Raw genomic sequence first — 21,752 nt, forward strand, 5'->3', positions numbered from 1 at the left:
TGTCCAGGTTGCCATTTATAATTATTTTTTAGGCTTTTCACCTTTATTGTGACAGGACAATAGAGAATTGACAGGAAAGCATGGGGAGCAGAGAGAGGGGAAGGATCGGCACAGGACCGCAAGGTGAAATCGAACTCGGGTTGCCGCGAGCACCGGAGTGCATGTGTCGACGAACTAACCACTACACCACTGGCACAGACCCAGGGTGCCATTTAAACTAGAACCGCCACTGATTGAATGTAACTGAAATTATATAAGTGTTTGGTGCTTTAATTAGAACGATTCATTAGAACTTGATTGTTTTTATTATTTTTTTTAAACAATTATTATATTACAGGACATCATGGATAGGAACGCAGAGAGAGAAAGCGAGAAGTGAACTCCAATACATGCAGACTCAGACATGCACTCAATAGTTTTTACATGGCAGCCATTTTAAAAGTGAAATCGAGGCTGCGGTGGGTAGAAACCTGGAAGTATCGCTTGGAGTCACACAGAAACGGGGTCACAAATTTATCATTTCACCAATCTCCAAGTGCCACAAAGGTCCATTCTGAACAGATAGAAAATAAAAAGGCATAACAGACTTCGTTTTCAGCTAGGTTAAAAGGAAATTTAGCAAACATTATCTTTGATAACACAAGTTTTAGATGCCATTTATCAAACTAATGAACTGATTGTTTCACTATATTACACCCGATAATGGTTCTTAAACACACTGCAAAAAATGCTTTTCTTGCTTAGATTTTTTGTCTTGTTTCTAGTCTAAATATCTAAAAGTTCTTATATTAAGAAGCATTTTATAAACAAGCAAAACATATTGTTTTGTTTTAAGAAATAATATGCCAATATTAAGTAAGTTTTTCCTTAAATCAAGCAAACTAATCTGCCTATGGGGTAAGCAAAATAATCTTGTTTTTCCTTTTGACGTAAGATTATTCTGCTTACCACATTGGCAGATTATTTAGCTTGTTTCAAGGAAAAACTCACTTCATATTATTTCTCAAAACAAGACAATATGTTTTGCTTGTCTAGAAAATTCTTCTTGATTTAGGAATTTTTAGATATTTGGACTAGAAACAAGACAAAAAATCAAAGTAAGAAAAGCATTTTTTGCACCGCTGATTTGCCATCGTATTCACCAATGCTCAACAGAAATGACTGTGATTGGCCATGTAGGTCATCAGTTCAGGGTGCCATCAACTGAAGCTTATAGGAGAACACTTAAGCTTTATTACTCTTAAATAGATTATGACTTTGTTTGATGATTATTATGCTTTTCATTATTTTAATTAATCTGAACTGAAGGATATTAAAGTGATGTTTACACCACATCTGCATTTTGAAATCTCAGCAACAGCTGGAGGTTTGTAGTCCACAGCACAGCTGATCCTATACCTTCGGGTTTCTTCCCACCGCAGCCTCGCTTTTGTGTTTTAAAATTGGCAGCCACATGAAATAAGCGTGAAAAGCTAGTAATGTCACTGTGAGGGGTAGCGCTTGGTGTAAGCATCGCATGCAGTCTCAGCGTGCACCTGCAGCCAGACCCAAGAATCAGCAAAGAAGCTAAAGCCTGGAATCAAACTCAGATCACCATGAGCACCTTATAGCTATGCCAAAGCACTAACCAAAGGGGGGGGGATTCTTCAAACCAAAGGTGGCTGTTATACGAAACTAAAGCTGCATCCCAAATCGCATACTTATGCACTATTCTATGACATTTTGTAGAATAAATAGTGTTAGTAGTGTGTTCACACTGAAAACTCTCAAAATAATAAGTGCACTTTAATTACCCGGATGATGCACTCATTCAGCTGGTAAAATGAAGTGTGTAATGATGGACACTTCACGCACTCAACGACCACAGGTTTGCTTACGTAGCGGAAGGGGCGGAGCTATCAGACGCACATGTTGAATAACTTTATTTATTTTGGATGGTGAAAGCAAAATTCTCCTACGAGAGTGATTATAGCGCCTCCCGATGGTAAATGCGGATATACTCACGGCAGGTACTATTTGATAATTCGGTCGTTTATTTCCCTGATTAGGCAACCGTCAAACGTCATCAAGGAAATGGTTTGAATTTCCACTTAGTAAAAAAACATTAGTGTGCCATTTGGGACGACACTACATACATGTACTATCCTGTTGAGTGTGTAAGTGCATAAGTACATAGTCCATGAGTGCATAGTGTATAGTGTGCCATTTGGGATGCAGCTTTAGGGTATTTATAGTGGCTTAGGAGTCGTCTGATTGGTGAATCATGAATTGAATAATGCAGGACCAGCTGCAAGCAATCATAACCATGTGATCCTCTCGAAATCAGTTTATAAATAAACTTCACTACAAGCTTTCACACATTGGCAAGACATAAAAAAGCAATGGTGCACTGTAAAAAGTTAGTTTACTTGAAAAAAGTAAACCCGTTATAACTTGATAAGCTGACTTATTGCACAGATGATACACAGATCATTTACATAATTTTAATGCAACTGGTTTACTCATTTTAAAAGTTTAAGCCAACTAATCACCTTTTGCAGTGTTTATTCAAATGCTATATACACTCACCTGACACTTTATTAAGTACACCTTACTAGTACCTGGTTGGACTCATTTTGCCTTCAGAACTGTCTTAATCCTTCTTGGCATAGATTTAACGAGGTACTGGAAATATTCCTCTGCGACTTTAGTCCATATTGTCATGATAGCATCACGCAGTTGCTGCAGATTTGTCGGCTGCACATCCATGATGTGAATCTCCGGTTCCAGCACATCCCAAATGTGTTCTATTGCATTGACATCTGGTGACTGTGGAGGCCATTTGAGTACAGTGAACTCATTGTCATGTTCAAGAAAGCAGTCTGGGATGATTCATGCTTTATGACATGGTGCGTTGTCTTGCAGGAAGTAGGCACCAGAAGATGGTCATAAAAGGGATGGACATGGTCAGCAACGATACTCGGGTAGGCTGCGGCGTTGACACAATGCTCAATTGGTACTAATGGGCCCAAAATGTGCCAAGAAAATATCCCCCACACCATTACACCATCACCACCAGCAGCTTGAACCGTTGATACAAAGCAGGATGGATGCATGCTTTTATGTCGTTGATGCCAAATTCTGACCCTACCATCCGAATGTCGCAGCAGAAATCGAGACTCATCAGACCAGACAACGCTTTTCCAACCTTACATTGTCCAGTTTTGCCGAGCCTGTGTGAATTGTAACCTCAGTTTCCTGTTCTTAGCTGACAGGAGTGGCACCTGGTGTGGTCTTCAGCTGCTGTAGCCCATCCGCTTCAAGGTTGGACGTGTTGTGTGTTCAGAAATGCTCTTCTGCATACCTCGGTTGTAACAAGTAGTTATTTGAGTTACTGTTGCCTTTTTATCAGCTGGAACCAGTTTGGCCATTCTCCTCTAACCTCAACAAGGCATTTGCGCCAGGGCCGGAGTGGGACTCATTTTTAGCTCTGGAGATTCAAGCCTTATATCCTTATAGCCTTTAATATCGACGACTATATTAAAATATCGTCATTTCCAATTCAGTTTCAAATGACACTAACACATCTTTTTCAAGGACACAGCTGCTTTAGAACTTCAAATGTTTTTCATAAATATGAGAACATTAATTCTTTATAGATATCCAGTCCTTTGTAACAGTCGTCACACACACACACACACACACACACACACACACACACACACACACAAAAAAATATGTATCCCTACATAAGTAACCCAAACAGTATTTATATCTTAACACGTAAAAAAAACATATTATACTCTGGTGAGGTTCGAACTCGGGTCGGTTGCGTCTAAGTGTAACGTGCTAACCACTAGACCACTATGGCGCTGTTAAGCAATGGATTGTCATCTGCTGCTATTGATGTCTACTCTTTTTGCAACCCTACTCTTTTTCTCCCCATTTTAGATTTCTGATCAAGTTATGTCAGATTTATTAATGTAGTGAATCGTCTGATTTTCATTGAGCAAGTGTAATATTCATTAATATGAATTAATATTCACTAAGGTGCCGCTGTTTGGGGTGATGATCATCATTAACCTACGGGCTGCATTTTGCTCACGGGGCTGCGAGACAATAAATAAAAAGTAATGATTAAAAAGAGTGAGGTTATAGTCAAATAAACAAGTAAATTAAAAAACTGCAACTGCTGAGAGTGCAAGCTGCTAGGGACACCGGCCCTCGTGGCCAAAAATCGGACCGGCCCACCGGGAATTCTCCCGGTTCTCCCGATTAGCCAATCCGGGCCTGATTTGCGCCAATTGCCGCTCACTGGATATTTTTTTCTTTTTCTGATCATTCTCTGTAAACTCTAGAGATGGTTGTGTGTGAAAATCCCAGTAGATACACAGTTTCTGAAATACTCAGACCAGCCCGTCTGGCACCAACATCCATGCCACGTTCAAAGTCACTTAAATCCCCTTTCTTCCCCATTCTGACGCTCGATTTGAACTGCAGCAGATCATCTTGATCATCTCTACATCTTGAGTTGCTGCCATGTGATTGGCTGATTAGAAATTTGCATTAACAAGCAGTTGGACAGGTGTACCCAGAGTCTATATGCTTTAAATAAGTTCAGATGAGAATGTGTGATAGTAGAAACATGAGGAAAAACGCGGTGTACAAAGAATTATAAAGCCGACCGCAAGAAAGTAACAAACACTACTCACAAGGCATATTTGGAAAAAAATAATCATAAAATGTACATTTATTTGCAACAATTATATTAATAGCAGTAAGAAAATCATTTTCTACAGTTGATGGTAACATTCCAGGTAAAGAGAATGAAGAAATGACTTTGCCTTTCATTGCTCCCTTCAACAAGTGTGTTCCTAACAGCTGCATTATAACACACAAGCACCCCGCTCCCTTTGAAGAGCCCTCAGAGGTCAGTGATCACTTCCGATTAGAATTTGAGCAAACATTTTATCATTTCGATGTGTCCGAACACAAATGATTTTTAGGACAGAGAACTGGAAAAGCAGCTTCCACAGAAATATCCCTCTATTGCTTACATACTAATGTCCAATTAAGTTTTGATATACCAACGACCAAAGTTAAATTCCAACAGTTGCTTCACTTCATTTGATGGAAAGGTAATTGTTAACATAAGGCAGATGTCAATTACAATGGAGGCAAATTCTGATTGTAATCAAATATATGTATTAAAATATGTTTCTAAAGAAGAAATGTCACTTCAGGCCTTGTTTGATGAGGCCACAGAAAGTGCCGCATTCAACATTTCAACATTCGTATATACAAGATAAATGTGACACATTCTTCTGAACCATTCCAGAGGAATGGAGGAGCTAAATAAGCCATTGATATGATTGTAATTACAACGGTGTGATATTTTTTGGTATCATACATTTAATGAGATATTCCTTTAGATGCAAAATGTACAGCTATTTATGAGAGAAGCCAGGACTGTAACATGCTCTATGATAATCTCGTCAGTTTACACAAAATTATAAAGATATAGTTTTAGTTGATTGGGATTTACATGTTTACCCATTTACGTGTTAGCCGTCCATGATTTTGGACATTGTGGTCTGTTTAATGACCATGTCTTAAAGCACAGGTGTCAAACTTGATTCCCGGAGGGCCGCAGGTCAGCAGTTTAGTTCCATTCCTAATTAAACATACCTGATCAAACTAATTGAGCCCTTCAGGCATGTTTGAAACCTACAGGTAAGTATGTTGGAGCAGAGTTGGAACTAAATTGTGCAGGGCTTTGGCCCAGGAACTTGAGTTTGACAGCCCTGTCTGAAAGGGACATTTCTGTCATTATTTACTCATCATCCACTTGTTTAAAGTTTGTTTTGTCTGTCGAAAACGGAAAATGTTGCAAACTAGTAGCTACTGACCTAAATAGTATATTTGGTTTCAGATATGGATATCAATATTTGCTAGTTTCCAACATTCTTTAAAAGATCTTCTTTGGAAAGAACTTCATGAAGGTTTGATGATGAGTAAGTTTCTCTTTGGGTGAACTATGCCTTGATTAAGCCTGTGATTTGACTTTATTTTGTATTACCTGCGTGTTGGTTTGCCGATGAGTGTCATGAGTTAAAGCCTGACATGGTGTTTGTAGGGTTTTTTAGAACTGACGCTTCATGTGAGGGTGTGCCGCTGGATGAGACGCTTGAGAGAGTGGACTGCTGCTGGGTTTTATCTGTAGATTCAGGTGGTATGATGGAGATCTGTGGAGCGGGTCTGAGCTGCTTGCTCTCCGCAATCTCTGAGGTTCTGCCATCATCTGGAACATCTTTTGAAAGCGTTTTGGGTTTATTGGCAGGGGATTCATCTTTATCTGAAAGAGAAAAGATTGGGACACATTGGATTGGGACAGATGGTTGAATAATCTGATGAATAACAGGAAGGCCCTGTCACACAAGGAGAGAGGAGGAACAAATAACTTGCATGAGCACGTGATCAAAAACCATTTGCTCTTCTCTGTTGGAGACATCTGACCTTCATATATTATATTCAACAGCGTTAGTCTGATGAGTGATATCATTCAACTAAACTGCACATCCATTTCAGAAAATGATGGCTTATTTCTACACAGCAGGAACTGGAAGACTAGTCAGGATAGAGGGAAAGACGAATGCAGCAATGTAGAGAGACATCCTGAATGGAAACCTGCTTCAGAGTGCTCTTGACCTCGGACTGGGGCGACGGTTTATCTTCCAGCAGGACAATGACCCAAAGCACACCGCCAAAATATCAATGGAGTGGCTTCTCAACAACTGAATGTCCTTGAGTGGCCCAGCCAGAGCCCAGACTTAAATCCTATTTAACATCTCTGGAGAGATCTGAAAATGGCTGTACACTGTCACTTCCCATCCAACCTGAAAGAGCTTAGGGGTATTGCATAGAGCAGGGGTGCTCAATTCTGTTCCTGGAGATCTACCTTCCTGCAGATTTCAGTTTCAACCCATATCAAACAATTCAATTCAATTCAGCTTTATTTGTATAGCGCTTTTACAAAGTAGATTGTGTCAAAGCAGCTTCACATAAACGGTCATAGTAACTGGAACAGTGTAGTTCAGTTTTTAGTGTTTAAGTTCAGTTCAGTTCAGTTTAGCTCAGTTCAGTGTGATTTAATCATTACTGAGAGTTCAAACACTTAAGAGCACATTCATCGATGCGTAGCTCTACCAATCCTGAACCATGCGTGCCAGTGGCGACAGCGGAGAGGGAAAAAAAACTTCACCTGATGGGAGTGAAGAAAAAAAACCTAGAGAGAACCAGACTCAGTTGGGCACGACCATTTTAATTTCTCCGCTGGCCAAAAGTCTTGTGCAGAGCTTCAGTCACCGCGGTGGAGGCTGGAAGATGGCCTCAGCGAAGACTCGTCTGTCCCTGGAGCGTTGCTGGAATAAGACACATGTTCTCCACTCCCCATGACCATCAGCGCAGCAGCAGCTCAGGATATGGCCTGGTCCCGGATATGGAAACCTTGGGATCATCTCGTCGCTGGTCTTGGATCCAATCAGTGACTCCGCACACACCTGAACCAATTAATTAGGACCTGAACACCACTTGATAATTACAGGCAGGTGTGTTTGATATGGGTAGCAACTGAAATCTGCAGGAAGGTAGATCTCCAGGAACAGGATTGAGCACCCCTGGCATAGAGGAACGGGCAAAAATGACCAAAGACAGGTGTGCCAAGCTCGTGGCATCATATTCAAAAAGACTTGAGGCTGTAATTGCTGCCAAAGGTGCATCAACAAAGTATTGAGCAAAGGCTGTGAATACTGATGTACATGTGATTTTACAGCTTTTTTATTTTTAATAAATGTGCAACAATTTAAAAAAACTCTTTCACATTGTCATTATGGGGCATTGAGTGTAGAATTTTGAGGAAAAAACAGAATTTAGTCAATTTTTTAATAAGGCTGTAACATAAACAAATGTGGAAACAGTGAAGCGCTATGAATACTTTCCAGATGCACTGTATGCATCGTATCATATATTATATCACTCAGTTCTTATTGTGTTTTGTCAGGTATATTTATAATTTACTCCATATTTCATAACGTGAACCTCTTCTCTACATTGCTTGAAATGATAGTCATCTAACAAGGCATCTATTCGATTTATTCAATTATTTTGCACGTGTATTTCAGAGTAAATCACGCTGTGAGAGTATTAGAGATGTGATCTGAAGCAGCATGTGAGCTCATTAATATTCCTAAACTTTCCAAGTAATGTGAAAACGGATCTTTACAGTTTGACAGCCCTGTCTGAAAGGGACATTTCTGTCGTTATTTACTCATCATCCACTTGTTTAAAGTTTGTTATGTCTGTCGAACATGGAAAATGTTGCAAACTAGTAGCCACTGACCTCCATAGTATATTTTGTTTCAGCTATGGATATCAATATTTGCTAGTTTCCAACATTCTTTAAAGGGTCACGAAACACCAAAACACATTTTTTGAGCTGTTGACAGTCGTATATGTGTCCCACACTGCTAAAAACACTATTAGGACACCTATATTTCACTAAAAAGTGTAAACTGGTTGTTTTTGCGTTATTTCAAGCAAATTCATACTTCCGGTTTGAAACGAATTTTTGAAGCTGCGTCACGGTCATGACATAATAGCGTTGTATTCCAGCGTGCAGACTGGACGTCTGTGCCAGAGTGTGTCTTATTACGTCTTACAGTGTGATGCATTAATGCATGAGTAAGGCTTGGTTCAAACCAATCAGCGGGCTCTATTGTGCAACTTCATTAATATTCATTACTGTCACAGTGTTTAGACGACAGAGACGCCACGTTGTGTTGGCAAAACAAGCGTGAAGAGTTGCTTTTATAGTTTGCTGCAGTTAAGTTTTGTTTTAATTTTTTCTCTGTGAGAGCTCATCTGGAGTCACGCGTGGATTAACAGTGTACGCGATGCTCGACAACAATAACTTACGTGTCTAATAAGGAGGCACATTGTTTACCTGAGAGCTGTTCTCATCTGCAAACGCTGAGATCCGGATTCGCTTTAGTCTCCTCTTAATAAAGATTCGGCTCTAGTTGCTGGTGATTGTCCTGTCTCTACAGATTTGGTAAGTGAGCGACCAGCGCTCTTTGTTTATTCAGTTTGTTCGTATCGAACTAAGTTAACTATTGCACCGAGTGTAAACATGTTAGCACTACAACCAAACTTTAACCTCGTGTAGGGTTTTCACCATATTTTGTGACCGGAATAACACACGCGGCTTTCTGACGCTACCTGCCGTGTGCATCTGAGTTTCCAGGATATGCTGAGGTTTTTTTTCTCTCATTCGCCGTGCGGTATCAAACATTGCATGAAAAATACACGCTTAGAGCAGATCCTCGAATCAAATATCTCGTTTGTCGCGAGGGACATGAATGAATTCCCTGAATGAAAGAGCCAAACTGCAGTTAAAGTCCACCATTTAATAATTTGGCAAATAATTCGACTACAGATGTCCATGTAAACACAGTCACTTTTTCCCCTGTTTATGTGTGTGTGTGTGTGTGTTTTGACTCTGAAAGTCAGCGCGCCCAAATAGACACTCCCACACCATGCCTCTTTTCTTCCTCTGACACTCCCCCCTAAACAAAGCTGGACACGCCCACTTTTTTCTGACTTTTTCCAAAGTAGAGGTGTGAAAACACCCTGCTGAAACGAGGGGGTTTCATGGCCCTTTAAAAGATCTTCTTTGGAAAGAACTTCATGAAGGTTTGATGATGAGTAAGTTTTCTCTTTGGGTGAACTATCCCTTGATCTTTACATTCCAGTGGTAAATTACAGGGTTCTAAACGGACACGTAAAGCAGTTTCTGTAATCTGCAAAAGTAAAAGAGCTGCATATAAAGGTTAAGGTAATTGAAACATGCCTTTTGCACTTTTCTCCGGTGAGCATGTCCTCTTGCCGAGTGACTGGGTGAATGGACAGGGCAGAACTTTTGCTGGGGTGTACGTGTTCAATGGAGCCTTCTTTGTGGGCACAGCTGAGGGATAAAGCATGTAAAAGCAGAATAAATCAAATGTACCGTAAACTATAAACATCAGAGCATGTTGTTTTGACAGTACCTGGAGATGATGTAGATATGTCCAGTATTGAATCGTGGGATATGGCTATGGCGGAGAGAAAGTCGTCCACTTGTTTGAGAGACAGGGAATTATGAAGGGTCTCCAAGGGGCAGATTGAAGGAACCATGGAGTACAACTCAAAACCTTCAACGAAATGTACAAGATTAGAATCTGGAAAATGGCGAACAAACATCTTAAGCTAGAATTGTCATACATCATGACCTATGACTTGAGGTCTCGGACACATGGCAGAAATATGACGTTCCATTTCCTTTGAAAATGACAAGCAACGACACCGTCAAACGTGAGTTTGAGGTGGGCAAGATGGAGGCAGATGAGTCACACAAAGAACAGCTCACAATACCTTCAATCTACCAAAAACGTCACTTGGCCAAGATGGTTTCATGGAGCGAAAATGATAATCGACCTACCTTGAACATATAATAGCTCTATTTACTCAGATGAAACCAGTGGAACAACATGATTATGATTGGATTTGTTCACATCATGCAGTTTGGCACAGGATGCCTGGTTAAAACCTTCATGTGTCCATTTATAAAAGCAATAAGCAATGAGAGTTCATCCATCAACTACAGTGATTAAACCACTGTAAGACACATTCTTTCATAGTTTACTGCTTTTATACAACAGCAAACAGTTGTACAATATAAATACAGTCATTAAATAAATATATATGTTATGTTTATTAACATACAAAAGTCAGGTAAAAGCAGTTAACTAGCCTGACCGTGGACTGTTTGTGGTCACCAGTTAATGTAAAAGTTTAGCACAGTCATATGCAATGGTCGGACATAAGTTTTATTGCATTTTACTGTATCTTCAAATGGGACTTAAACGATTGGAATGTAAAAAAAAAAAAAAAAGGGATCTAGCATTTTACACTTTCAAACCCTTTAGTGTGTAATGTTTGAACATGAAAAAGATCTGCCAAGTTAAAGAGTGTCACTCCAAAGTGAGTTACTGTCTATTATATTAAGCACAGTTTCTGAACTTCGTCCAACTCCTTCACTGTTCTCTTTTTAGCATGTACAAGCCGCAATACCCTGAATTGAAATAAAAATTATTGCTGTACAGTGGTGGCAGGTTTAGCTGTGTGTCTAAGACTAAGCCTAATACACTAACATATACATATTTCTTCCCTACCTGTTTATATTAGCTTGTTCATTTTTTTTTTATGCTTTTTGACATAAGTGCGAGAGTGAAGCGGGAGTGAAACGCGGGAAAAAAAGAGAAGCCGTCAAAACAGGAGCAAAATCTTTTTAGTAACCTGAATCATGAACAAACTGCCATGTTTACCTTCGTCTTTTGGATTATTACGAACTGGGAATGCCAAAATGACTCTCTAACAGAGCTTACATGTGCTGGGGAAGATTACAGACGCATAGGAGAGGTTTGCGCTGACTGTGGGCTATACTGCGTGTGTTTTTTAACTAAAATAAGTACTAAATGTTTGCTGTGTGTAATTGTTCTGTAACTAATAATAAATCGGAGACTGTGAGGGGCTGTATGTGTTCATATATGTTGCATTAATGTATTTATTTTATATAATTACAGACGTTACAGTAGCCTATTTCGCAATGTCATTGATCTGCAGTTATAATCAAATCATGTTCATAGAAAAGTTAGTAATAAACATTTATAAACAAGTATTTATGTGTATAAAGCATCTGTTTAGTGAGAAGTGCAGCTCATTATGATATGTGAACGACCCGTACAGCTTTACTGTAGACATTTATTCGAGCGAGCATGACCTTGACTTAAACTTTGTCATACACCATGCCCACCAAAAGGGTACCCTTTGTGGTGGAAACGCAAGCCTGATAAAGGTGACCCGTACCAACCCAAGCCGTACCATACCAGTCAGTGGAAACGAGCCATTAATGTACCAGTTGACATATTAGAGAACTTCATTTAATCCTCACAGACTTTGTCTGTTCTCTCAGAAAGCTACTTATCTAGAGTTTAAACTGTGAAACTTTTAAGGCACAGTATGCAATTTTGCAGATTTTCTGCACAACTTCCTTCTCCACGAACCACCACCTTATCATGGTGGAGGGGTTTGAGTGCCTGAGTGATCCTAAGAGCTATGTTGTCAGGGGCGAATGCCCCTCGTAGAGTCTCCCAAGGCAAAAAGGTCTTAGGCAACAGGTCAGACAAAATGTGGTTCAGAAACCCTTTATGAGTAGACCCACACGGAATCTGCGCACGTAAAAATTGCGTAGATTTTCCACAGATTTCCGTAGATTTTTAGCCCATCATTAATTCTGTTTATTTACTCGAGTAAATGTGTGTAAATCTATATTTATTCAGTTTTTAAGTTAATTCTAGTGACTAATATGAAATTGATGAAATGATTTATGTACAATGCAGTTTGTACAGTAGTATTTTCTGTAAATAGATTTATTATATGAGAGACATGCTTTGTTTACCAAATAAAATGAATCTAATTGGATTTGCATTTTAAACATTAAATAAAAGTTTAAAAGATATAATTTTTTATTTCACATATTAAAGTTTCAGTTATGATACTCCCAAAATAATTAAGCAGAAATCTGCAGATTTTTACCAAAATTCTCTGCAGAAATGGCAAAAAACGTCAGCAGATTCCGTCTGGCCCTGCTTATGAGCAAAACAATATCAAGGATCATGACGTTGCCCAGTATGGCGCAGCTAGGGGCCCACCCTGGGGCCAGGCCTGGGGTTGGGGCTTGTATGAGAGTGCCTGGTGGACTGAACCCGGCCAGGCTAAGTGCAAAGGAGTGATGTGGGACCATCCTCCTGCAGGCCCACCACCCGCAGGGGGAGCCGTAGGGGGCCGGTGCATTGTGGAACAAGTGGTGGTCGAAGGTTAGGACCACAACAACCCAATCGTCAGCACATGGACGCCTACCTAGGGAGGTGTTCCAGGCATGTCCCACCAGGAAAAAGCCTCGGGGAAGGCCTAGGACACGCTGGATTATGTCTCTCAATTGGCCTGGGAATCCCCCTAGAGAAGCTGGAAGTATCTGGGGAGAGGGAAGTCTGGAGTTCTCTCCTAATGCTGCGTTAACACCAGATGCGGAAGAAGCGTCAAGCGCATGTGATTTACAGTACATGTTAAGTCAATGCAAAGACGCAAACAGACATCTTGCGGCACCATTTGCGCGAATGAAGCGGCGCGAGTTCAAAAATCTGAACTTCAGTGGACATTTCTGCCACTTAAACCAATTAGGAGCTTGCTTTTGTGGGGGCGTGATTATGACGTAGCGCCTGTTGTTGGTGTCCCGGGGGAAAATCCTGCTGCAAACACTGACAATAGTTTATCAAACTGGGCTCGGCTCAGTCAGAAGCACCACTAAAAGCCTCCATCATCCAGGTACAGTTTCTGGAGAAGATGATGAACTCATAGAGCTGTGTGCACCTCTGAAAGGATCTAGTGGACTCAGACACGGCTCCAAACAAATCGAAGCAGTTTATCAGCCTTCCTAAAGAACATAAACACAGCCATTCTCTCAATAAAATTTATAGAATAGCTAACATAAGCCCTGCCCATCATGCGAAACCTAAAATGCGCACGCGTCTATTTACGCGCAAATAGCGTAATTTATCCATGCTTGCTGTGTCTGGTGTAAACACAGAGACTGCTGCCCACGTGACCCAGTCCCAGGAAAAGCAAGCGAAAATGAAATTAAATGAAATTCAAGCTATATGTTTTAATATTGCAGCACACACATTTTAAAAAAAAGACTTATATTTAAACTTTTAAGCTTGTTTTTTTATAGTCAATGCATTCATACAAGGACCCTGACCTGCTTATGACAGTGTACAGAGCGTCAGATGATGGAATTACGCAAATCTGTTCCAAACCTAAAGAGATTCATGCTGAAAGTAAGACTGAAACTACTGGCGACATGCAGTTCAGAATCAGTACTTTCTTTTTTGGGGGGCAATAACCCAATTATCATACACTTTTAAAATGGTGCAGATCTTTCACATACACAAACGGTTATTTTACACACTACGTAAAAAATAATATGCACTTAACAGAGGAAGCACTGTAAGACGAGAGAATGAGGGAAGGAGTCAATCACAGAATAACAGAGAAAAAAAAAAATCAGGCAATTTTTAGATTAAGTTTAAAGATAAACCTAAAATAGAACTAAATGTCAGAACAACGGTTAATAAGAAATGTAAATAATAAACCAAAACTACAATGACTTTTTCCTTTTGTAAATGCAATGATTAAAGCAAACCATAAGATGCATATAGGTGATGCTATATTCGACTAATGCATGGGTTTCATCATTACAGGACTGATCCAAGTGGAAACTACAGGGTTGAAAATAGAGGACTAGATCTGAACTAGCTACAAAAGCTTGGGAAGCAGAGCCAAAATAAAACAACAAACACTAATTAGACAGGATAGAATGATTAGCACTTACCACTGAACAAACCGGATAACACTGACCCATTTAGAAAAGCAGATTAAAAGAAAACACAAACAATAAAAACGATATGCTAAAAATGGGCAATTTTTCTAAAAAAACAACAACACTTTAAATATTATTTATTAACGAAACACCACATTTAATCCAAAGGCATTTATTATCCTAAATACATGTGCTTAAGGGAATAGTTTACACAATTGTTTACTTGTCCACAGGTCATTTAAATCTTCTACTGAAGAAAAAAAACTGAACTACATCGTGGATGACCTCTGGGCAAGTAAATCAACAGGAAATTTTAATGTTCGGGTAATCTATCCCCTTAATATCCAAGGTTTGATATTTTATATATGACTCCGTTAGATTATAAAAGCTGATGAATATTAAACATCCTTCAAATAGGACAAAAAGCAACAAAATTGTATTCACCTGAAAACTCCCAACATATTGCATCAGTTTTGTAATAACTAAGTAGTAGCAAAAAAACAATAGGAACAGCAAAATATTCCAAACTTAAGGCTGATTTGTACTTCTGCATCAAGCACAAGCCGATGTTCCGGTGCAGCGTTCGCGTGGTCGCATATGCTTATTTCATGTAGCCGCCATTTTAAAACACGAAAGCGAGGCTGCGGTAGGAAGAAGCCCGGAAATATAGGATCAATTCAATTCAATTCAGCTTTATTTGTATAGCGCTTTTACAATGTAGATTGTGTCAAAGCAGCTTCACATAAATGGTCATAGTAACTGGAACAGTGTGGTTCAGTTTTTAGTGTTTAAGTTCAGTTCAGTTCAGTTTAGCTCAGTTCAGTGTGATTTAACCATTACTGAGAGTTCAAACACTGAAGAGCACATTCATCGATACGTAGCTCTACCAATCCTGAACCATGCATCATACATCAGCGATGTAGACATTGCTTCAACATGCTGTGGACTACAAACCTCAAGCTGTTGCCGCAATTTTAAAATGCAGATGTAGTGTAAACATCACTTTAATATCATTCAGTTCAGTTTAATTTAAACAATTAAAAGCATATTAGGCAACAAATAAAATCACTCTTCTAAAGAGTGTCCTCCTAGCCTTCAGTTCATGGCACTAGGTAAACACAGAGGGGATGCTTCCCTGCTTCAGCCTATGTAACCTGGTGAGCGATAAATCAATGTAGTCCTTTGTAGCACAACCTTGTGTTGTCTGTAATAGTGTTATCCCAGTACTGAAGTTTTAAAAATGTCCATTTCTCGCTAACATTTAAGCGCTGTTGAGTGTGTTCTAAAACATCACTGATTTGCCATAGTATTCACCAATGCTCAACAGAAATGACTGATTGCAGGGGCGTCCCCAAGCGCACCCCTGTGGCCACATTAATATGGTTGATATTAAATTATTTAAATGTGCTTGCGTACATTCACAATATTTCAATAAATAAATAAACAGCAGCCACTAAATTATTGTGAATTGATTGGTGCCACTGACGGAGCTGATTAACTGCCCCTCCTCTATTGACCTTATTCTAAAATGCGGAAGTGCGCCTGTTTTCGCGATTGTCTTAGAACTTCCGATTCAGTCGCCTATGGGAGAAATGACTAGGAATAATAAACGTCAGAAAATGGCCTAACTACTTGCTCTACAAACAAATGTTTGCATGACTACAGACCAAGTAGCATATTATAATAAGAAAATATTAAATTGCAACATCAAGCAGCATAACGAGCAGTTGTTAACGTCAAAAAATGAATGGAAGTGAATGTGACCGGAAGTCGCGAGACAAAAAGATTCAAATGGCAGCGCCCGCTCGACAGCTGAGAATAAGGTGAATATATATACAATAGAAGAAGCTGTATTTAAAAAAATGTGGCTCAAAAAGGAATATAGATAAATCATATTATTAGAGTCTGTAGTGAGTGTGTGTGTATATAGTATTGCCTTTTGTTCATTTGTCGATTTAAATAATTAATTAATCTTAACCTTATATATATATATATATATATATTTCCCAGGGCGAGGCAGTGGCGCAGTAGGTAGTGCTGTTGCCTCACAGCAAGTATGTCGGTGGTTCGAACCTCGGCTAAGTTGCCGTTTCTGTGTGGAGTTTGCATGTTATCCCTGCCTTCCCGTGGGTTTCCTCCGGGTGCTCTGGTTTCCCCCACAGTCCAAAGACATGCGGTACAGGTGAATTGGGTAGGCTAAATTGTGAATGTGTGTGTGTTTCCTAGAATTGGGTTGCGGCTGGAAGGACATCCGCTGCGTAAAAACTTGTTGGATAAGTTGGCGATGCATTCAGCTGTGGCTGTCTAAAGTGATTAAGCCGACAAGAAAATGAGTATATGAATATATATATGAAAAGTTTTTTTAACTAAATATAGACTTATTTAGTTTTTATATTTTCAATATTTATTGACTTTTTAGAAATTAAATGCAATTAAATTAATTAAATAATTAAATTAATTAAAACCACATTATTTAATTTACCAAAAACAAAATACTAAATTTATAAAAAATTTTGTGTGTGTTCCACCCCATGATCTGATGCGGCCTCTTCTGACCAAACCTAAAAAAAATTCTGGGGGCGCCACTATGTGATTAACTTGAGTTTGATAAATGGCATCAAAACCTTGTGTTTGGGAAAGAAAATGTAAGCTAACTAGTGCCATTTCCCTTAACTTAGTTGAAAATAAGGTTTGATATCCCTTTTTGTTTTCATTTTTGTCGCTTTCTCTTTGCTGATAAGATATACAGCCAGGTACACAACATACCTGTGTGACTTAGGCAATACTTCCGTGTTTCCTCTTACCGCAGCCTCGATTTAGCTCTTTAAATGGCAGCCGCGACAATGGCGCACACCTCTCAAATGTAACTACACGAAGTGTGGTGCAAACTCTTTGATTGGTCGGTTTGGTAGCTACGTGAACCTGTTGGATCGAGTGTTTACAAGTGTCGAGTCCCGTGAAGGAGCTCTAGATGGAAACTTCTGTTTTGTGTTTACCTTATGATTAAAGTTGTTGCACGTCTGCAAGTTCCCGCCTCTTAATTAGCGAGTTTAACTACTTTACATTAATTTAGCGTTCAGAAAAAACAGAACACAGAGGAACATAAAAACCTACTGCCAGCTAGCATTACAATAGTGTTATTGCAGACTAACACAAACAGCATGTTGAAGTATAAATGCACGACTATGCGCAAGGCATGCGCCGTTGGTCAGGACGATCGCTCGATGCAGAAGTATAAACCAACCTTCAGTTTTACCCATTAATGTAGATGATGGAACAAAATGTGCAGCAAATTTTGAAATGTTTGTAACGAGAAATCCATAGCTGCGTCCGAAATCGCATACTACAAGTACGTACTACGCTTTATTTTGAAAATACATCCTGACCGTTAGAAAAGTATGCACTATATAGTGTGAACGGAATTCATACATACTACAGCATCCACTTGTCATTATCACATGACCTACCTGCACCAGTTTCGGGATACTACTCATTCACATACTATATAGTAGGGAAGTATGCGATTTCAGACGCACTGCATGTAATCACCGTGCAACTTGCAGATAAAAAATATATATATATAAATGAGTACAACTATTCTTTGTCCTCTACTCTTAGTCACATTCTCTGTGCCCTACCCTGGCATTGATAGAGGAACTCTATATTTAGGTAGAATAAATGATAATAAATAAATTAAATGAATGGGTGGGGGAAAACTTGTACTAGGAATGAACAAAAGCAAACATACCATTGGTTGGGTGTCGCGCAAATGAGATAGAAAATCTTTTAACAGCAGAACCACGCGTGGCCTCTGAGAAAGAGAAAAACAGGTACCTGAAATGTATAACAGCTAACAGAAAGAGGGTTAAAGAAGGCTCAAGAAGGCAAGAGTCATGCAGGAAAAAGACGCAGAGGGAAAGCCAGGGAGTGCTTGTGTGTTTAGTGCTTTAGACAGCCGTAGGGATAGTGCTTACAAACAAAACAAGAATTAAATAAAACAAATCAAAATGAAACCTTTTCCTCCTTTTTAAGACAACACCCCATAATAACCCTACAATGCTTAATGGGGGAGAAAAACTGACTCAATAAAGCTTTAGTTTTCAATAGAGCTTTTAGTTTTCAATAACATAGAGCTGCTCTAGGCTTGTTTTTAGCAGCAGACGGAACTCTAGGCTAGTTTTTAACAGCAAACGGTGCTCTGGGTTAGTTTATAACACCAAATGCTGAGTTTTAGGCTACTTTTTATTAGCAGATGATGCTCTAGTTTTCAGCACCAGACAGCATTTTAGGCTAGTTTTTAACAGCAGACGGTGTTCTAGGTTAGTTTAAAACACCAGGCGGCGCTCTAGGCTAGTTTTTAATAGCAGATGGTGCTCTAGCCTAGTTTTTAACAGCAAACGGCACTCTAGGTTAGTTTAAAACACCAGGCGGCGCTCTAGGCTAGTTTTTAATAGCAGACGGTGCTCTAGCCTAGTTTTTAACAGCAAACGGCACTCTAGGTTAGTTTAAAACACCGGGCGGCGCTCTAGGCTAGTTTTTAACAGCAGACGGTGCTCTAGCCTAGTTTTTAACAGCAAACGGCGCTCTAGGTTAGTTTAAAACACCAGGCGGCACTCTAGGCTAGTTTTTAACAGCAAACGGCGCTCTAGGTTATTTTATAAAACCAGAAGGAGCTCTAGGCTAGTTTTTTAACAGCAAACACCATTCTAGGCTAGTTTTTTAACACCAGACGATGCTCTAGCCAAGTTTTTTAGCAGCAGACGGCGCTTTAGGCTACTTTTTAACAGCTGATGACACTCTAGGCTAAATTTTATCAGCAGAACTTGCTCTAGGCCAGTTTTTAGCAGCAGACGACCAGCTTTAGGCAAATTTTTTATTAGCAGATGGTTCTCCAGGCTTGTTTTTAAAAAGTAGAAAGTGCTCCAGCCTAGTTTTTAACAGCAGATAGTGCTCCAGGCCAGTTTTAACAGCAAACAACATTCTAGGCTACTTTTTAACAGCAGATGGTGCTCCAGGCTAGTTTTTAACAGCAAACAACACTGTAGGCTAGTTTTTTAACAGCAAATGGCGCTTTAGGCGAGTTTTTAGCAGCAGTCAGTGCACTTTTAGGCTAGTTTCTAACAGCAGATGGCGCTCTAGGCTAGTTTTCAACAGCAAACAACACTATAGGAAAGTTTTTAATAGCAGATGGTACTCTAGGCTTGATTTTAGCAGCAGACAGTGCGCTTTAGGCTAGTTTTTAACAGCAGATAATACTCTAGGCTAGTTTTTAGCAGCAGACAGTGCGCTTTAGGCTATTTTGCAGCAGATGCTGCTCTAGCCTAGTTTTAAGATGCAGACGGTACTTTAGCCTAGCTTTTAACAGCAGATGACACTCTAGGCTAGTTTTTAACAGCAGATGGTGCTATAGGCTAGTTTTTATCAGTAGAAGATACTGTAGATGCTTTACTTGACTGTGATTCAAAACTGTGCTAAAGATTGTCATGCTTAGGACTTAACCAGGTTTTTAGATTTTTATTTTAAGCTAAAGTACCTTTTTGTATCATTACCCCAAGTGTTTGTCAAGGAAGTCAAAATGATTCATTGCTTTTTTGTAAGAAATCCTTCCCTAACAAAATAAGAATGGACAGTCTAAAAGTCAAATTACTTGTATTTGTGTCATTACTTGTTATTGCTTGAGAGAATTATATATATATATATATATATATATATATATATATATATATATATATATATATATATATATGTGTGTGTGTGTGTGTGTGTGTATTAATCACTCAAGAAATCAATTTCACGTTGATTCAGAGACTTTTAAAATGCATCATTATTCCATTTCGATTTAATTGTGAGCTTATTTTTTAACAGCAGACGATGCTGTATTTAAACGGTCATACTGTGCTCACCTCCCAATTCTTTACTCACACCACTTGAATCTAAAATAATCTATTATAAAGTTAGGAAAGGTTGAAGCGAGATACAAGAGTGTTCATAGTTCATTTCTTGTCATAATAAACAACTTGCATAACTCAGCTGGATGCTAAAGAGCTTTTCCTCGTATTTCAGTATACGGTTAAAAACTTGCCTGGAGCGCCACCTGCTGTTAAAAACTATGATCAGAATCTATTAAATAGAGAAAAGCAATCATTTTTGAACATTTCAGAATCGATGTAATCTAATAACTTTCACCTAGTAGTTACTGTAGGAGGAGCTCCAGGTACGTTATGTTGCACAGTTCACATTGCAAATGTCTACATGTTTTGAATTTACTATACAACTCATTTTAGGATTCATTTTCATGGATCCAAGTGAACAAGGAAAAGTTTGACAATATTTTTATCTGCACGTCACTTTTCAAAAGAGAAAAAGAAAACTTACATGAGTTTTAGCACATCATAGTGATTTTAACATACAATTTTAACTATACTCTTCTTTCTATAATCAAATGAATAAGCTAATTAATCTAAACATAGACATATAAAAATATAATGCGATCTCTATAGAAAACCAAAACTGGTGATTCTGTCCCCTTTATGCATTTCTGTAAGGGTTATTGGGTCACATATTCTAATGTTACACTGACAACACCTTTGCTATGCTCTATCTATACAGACTTACAACAGCACTGCTGCTCCATGGACACATCTACGACTGATGCTCTCAATCTTACATTTCTAAAGAATCATTATTCAGGTACCAAAAATCTAAATAAAAATAAAAAATCTATCCTAAATTAAAAATAACACAAAATTACATCTATCAAGTGAGATTTACTCAAATCACTCAAACACATTCACATCATGCAGTCACAGACGCTACAATTATTGACTTATTAAGTTTTTGGCTGGACACATTAAGGAACCATTAACAGACAATAGATCACTGACATATTTCTCAAGATGATTTTCTTCTGCTTGTGAAAATTCACTGAAACACTAAAATATCTAGTGCCCAATCATTTATTTATGTGGCAAGTAGATATCTATTAAATTATATTAGACCGTTATAGCAAAATATACCTATAGACAATAGTATATGATCACTGAAAGTTAACAAAATATCCATACACACATCTATGATCAAAATTATATTCTTGGCTTACTCCAATTCACTATAGTAAGTCTACAATAAGTAACTAATAATAATAAATATGCTTTATCTTGTATACTCAGAAAAAAGGATTTGGATGATATGGTGCAGATGTGGGAGCTGGATATACACTAAAGCCAGAATACTCAATAGT

The 21,752-nt window shown here is 38.8% G+C and overlaps 3 protein-coding genes across 37 annotated transcripts in view; 1 reads left to right on the top strand and 2 right to left on the bottom strand.

Moving 5' to 3' along the window:
• tln1 (talin 1) overlaps positions 1 to 21,752 on the top strand; it is a 1,269,505-nt gene that overhangs the window by 672,278 nt on the left and 575,475 nt on the right. The gene's annotated exons all lie outside the window — the stretch shown is intronic.
• The window catches only part of ppip5k2 (diphosphoinositol pentakisphosphate kinase 2), a 93,182-nt gene continuing 76,129 nt past the window's right edge, over positions 4,700 to 21,752 (bottom strand). For 10 of the 35 annotated variants that reach the window (XR_015500745.1, XR_015500742.1, XR_015500740.1 and 7 more), the window contains 4 exons: positions 18,236 to 18,323; positions 10,083 to 10,226; positions 9,887 to 10,000; positions 4,700 to 6,334 (listed from right to left, as the gene is read on the bottom strand). Coding sequence is in view for 24 of the 35 variants with exons in the window: in XM_087270082.1 (XP_087126208.1) it covers positions 6,084 to 6,334; positions 9,887 to 10,000; positions 10,083 to 10,226; positions 14,525 to 14,545; positions 18,261 to 18,323 (593 nt within the window). In the remaining 11 variants the exon portion in view is untranslated. Of the gene's footprint in view, positions 6,335 to 9,886; positions 10,001 to 10,082; positions 10,227 to 14,524; positions 14,546 to 18,235; positions 18,324 to 21,752 lie in introns of all 35 variants that reach the window. The other 25 variants (XR_015500747.1, XM_087270085.1, XM_087270078.1 and 22 more) reach the window with 4 other exon arrangements.
• sh2d4a (SH2 domain containing 4A) overlaps positions 8,435 to 21,752 on the bottom strand; it is a 209,872-nt gene continuing 196,554 nt past the window's right edge. Inside the window, exon 9 of the transcript XR_015500765.1 lies at positions 8,435 to 9,404. The gene's annotated coding sequence lies outside the window, so the exon portion shown is untranslated. The remainder of the gene's footprint in view (positions 9,405 to 21,752) is intronic.

Source organism: Danio rerio, chromosome 10 (genome assembly GCF_052040795.2).
Source record: "Danio rerio strain M-AB ecotype USA chromosome 10, GRCz13ab, whole genome shotgun sequence".
NCBI classification, from domain to species: domain Eukaryota; kingdom Metazoa; phylum Chordata; class Actinopteri; order Cypriniformes; family Danionidae; genus Danio; species Danio rerio.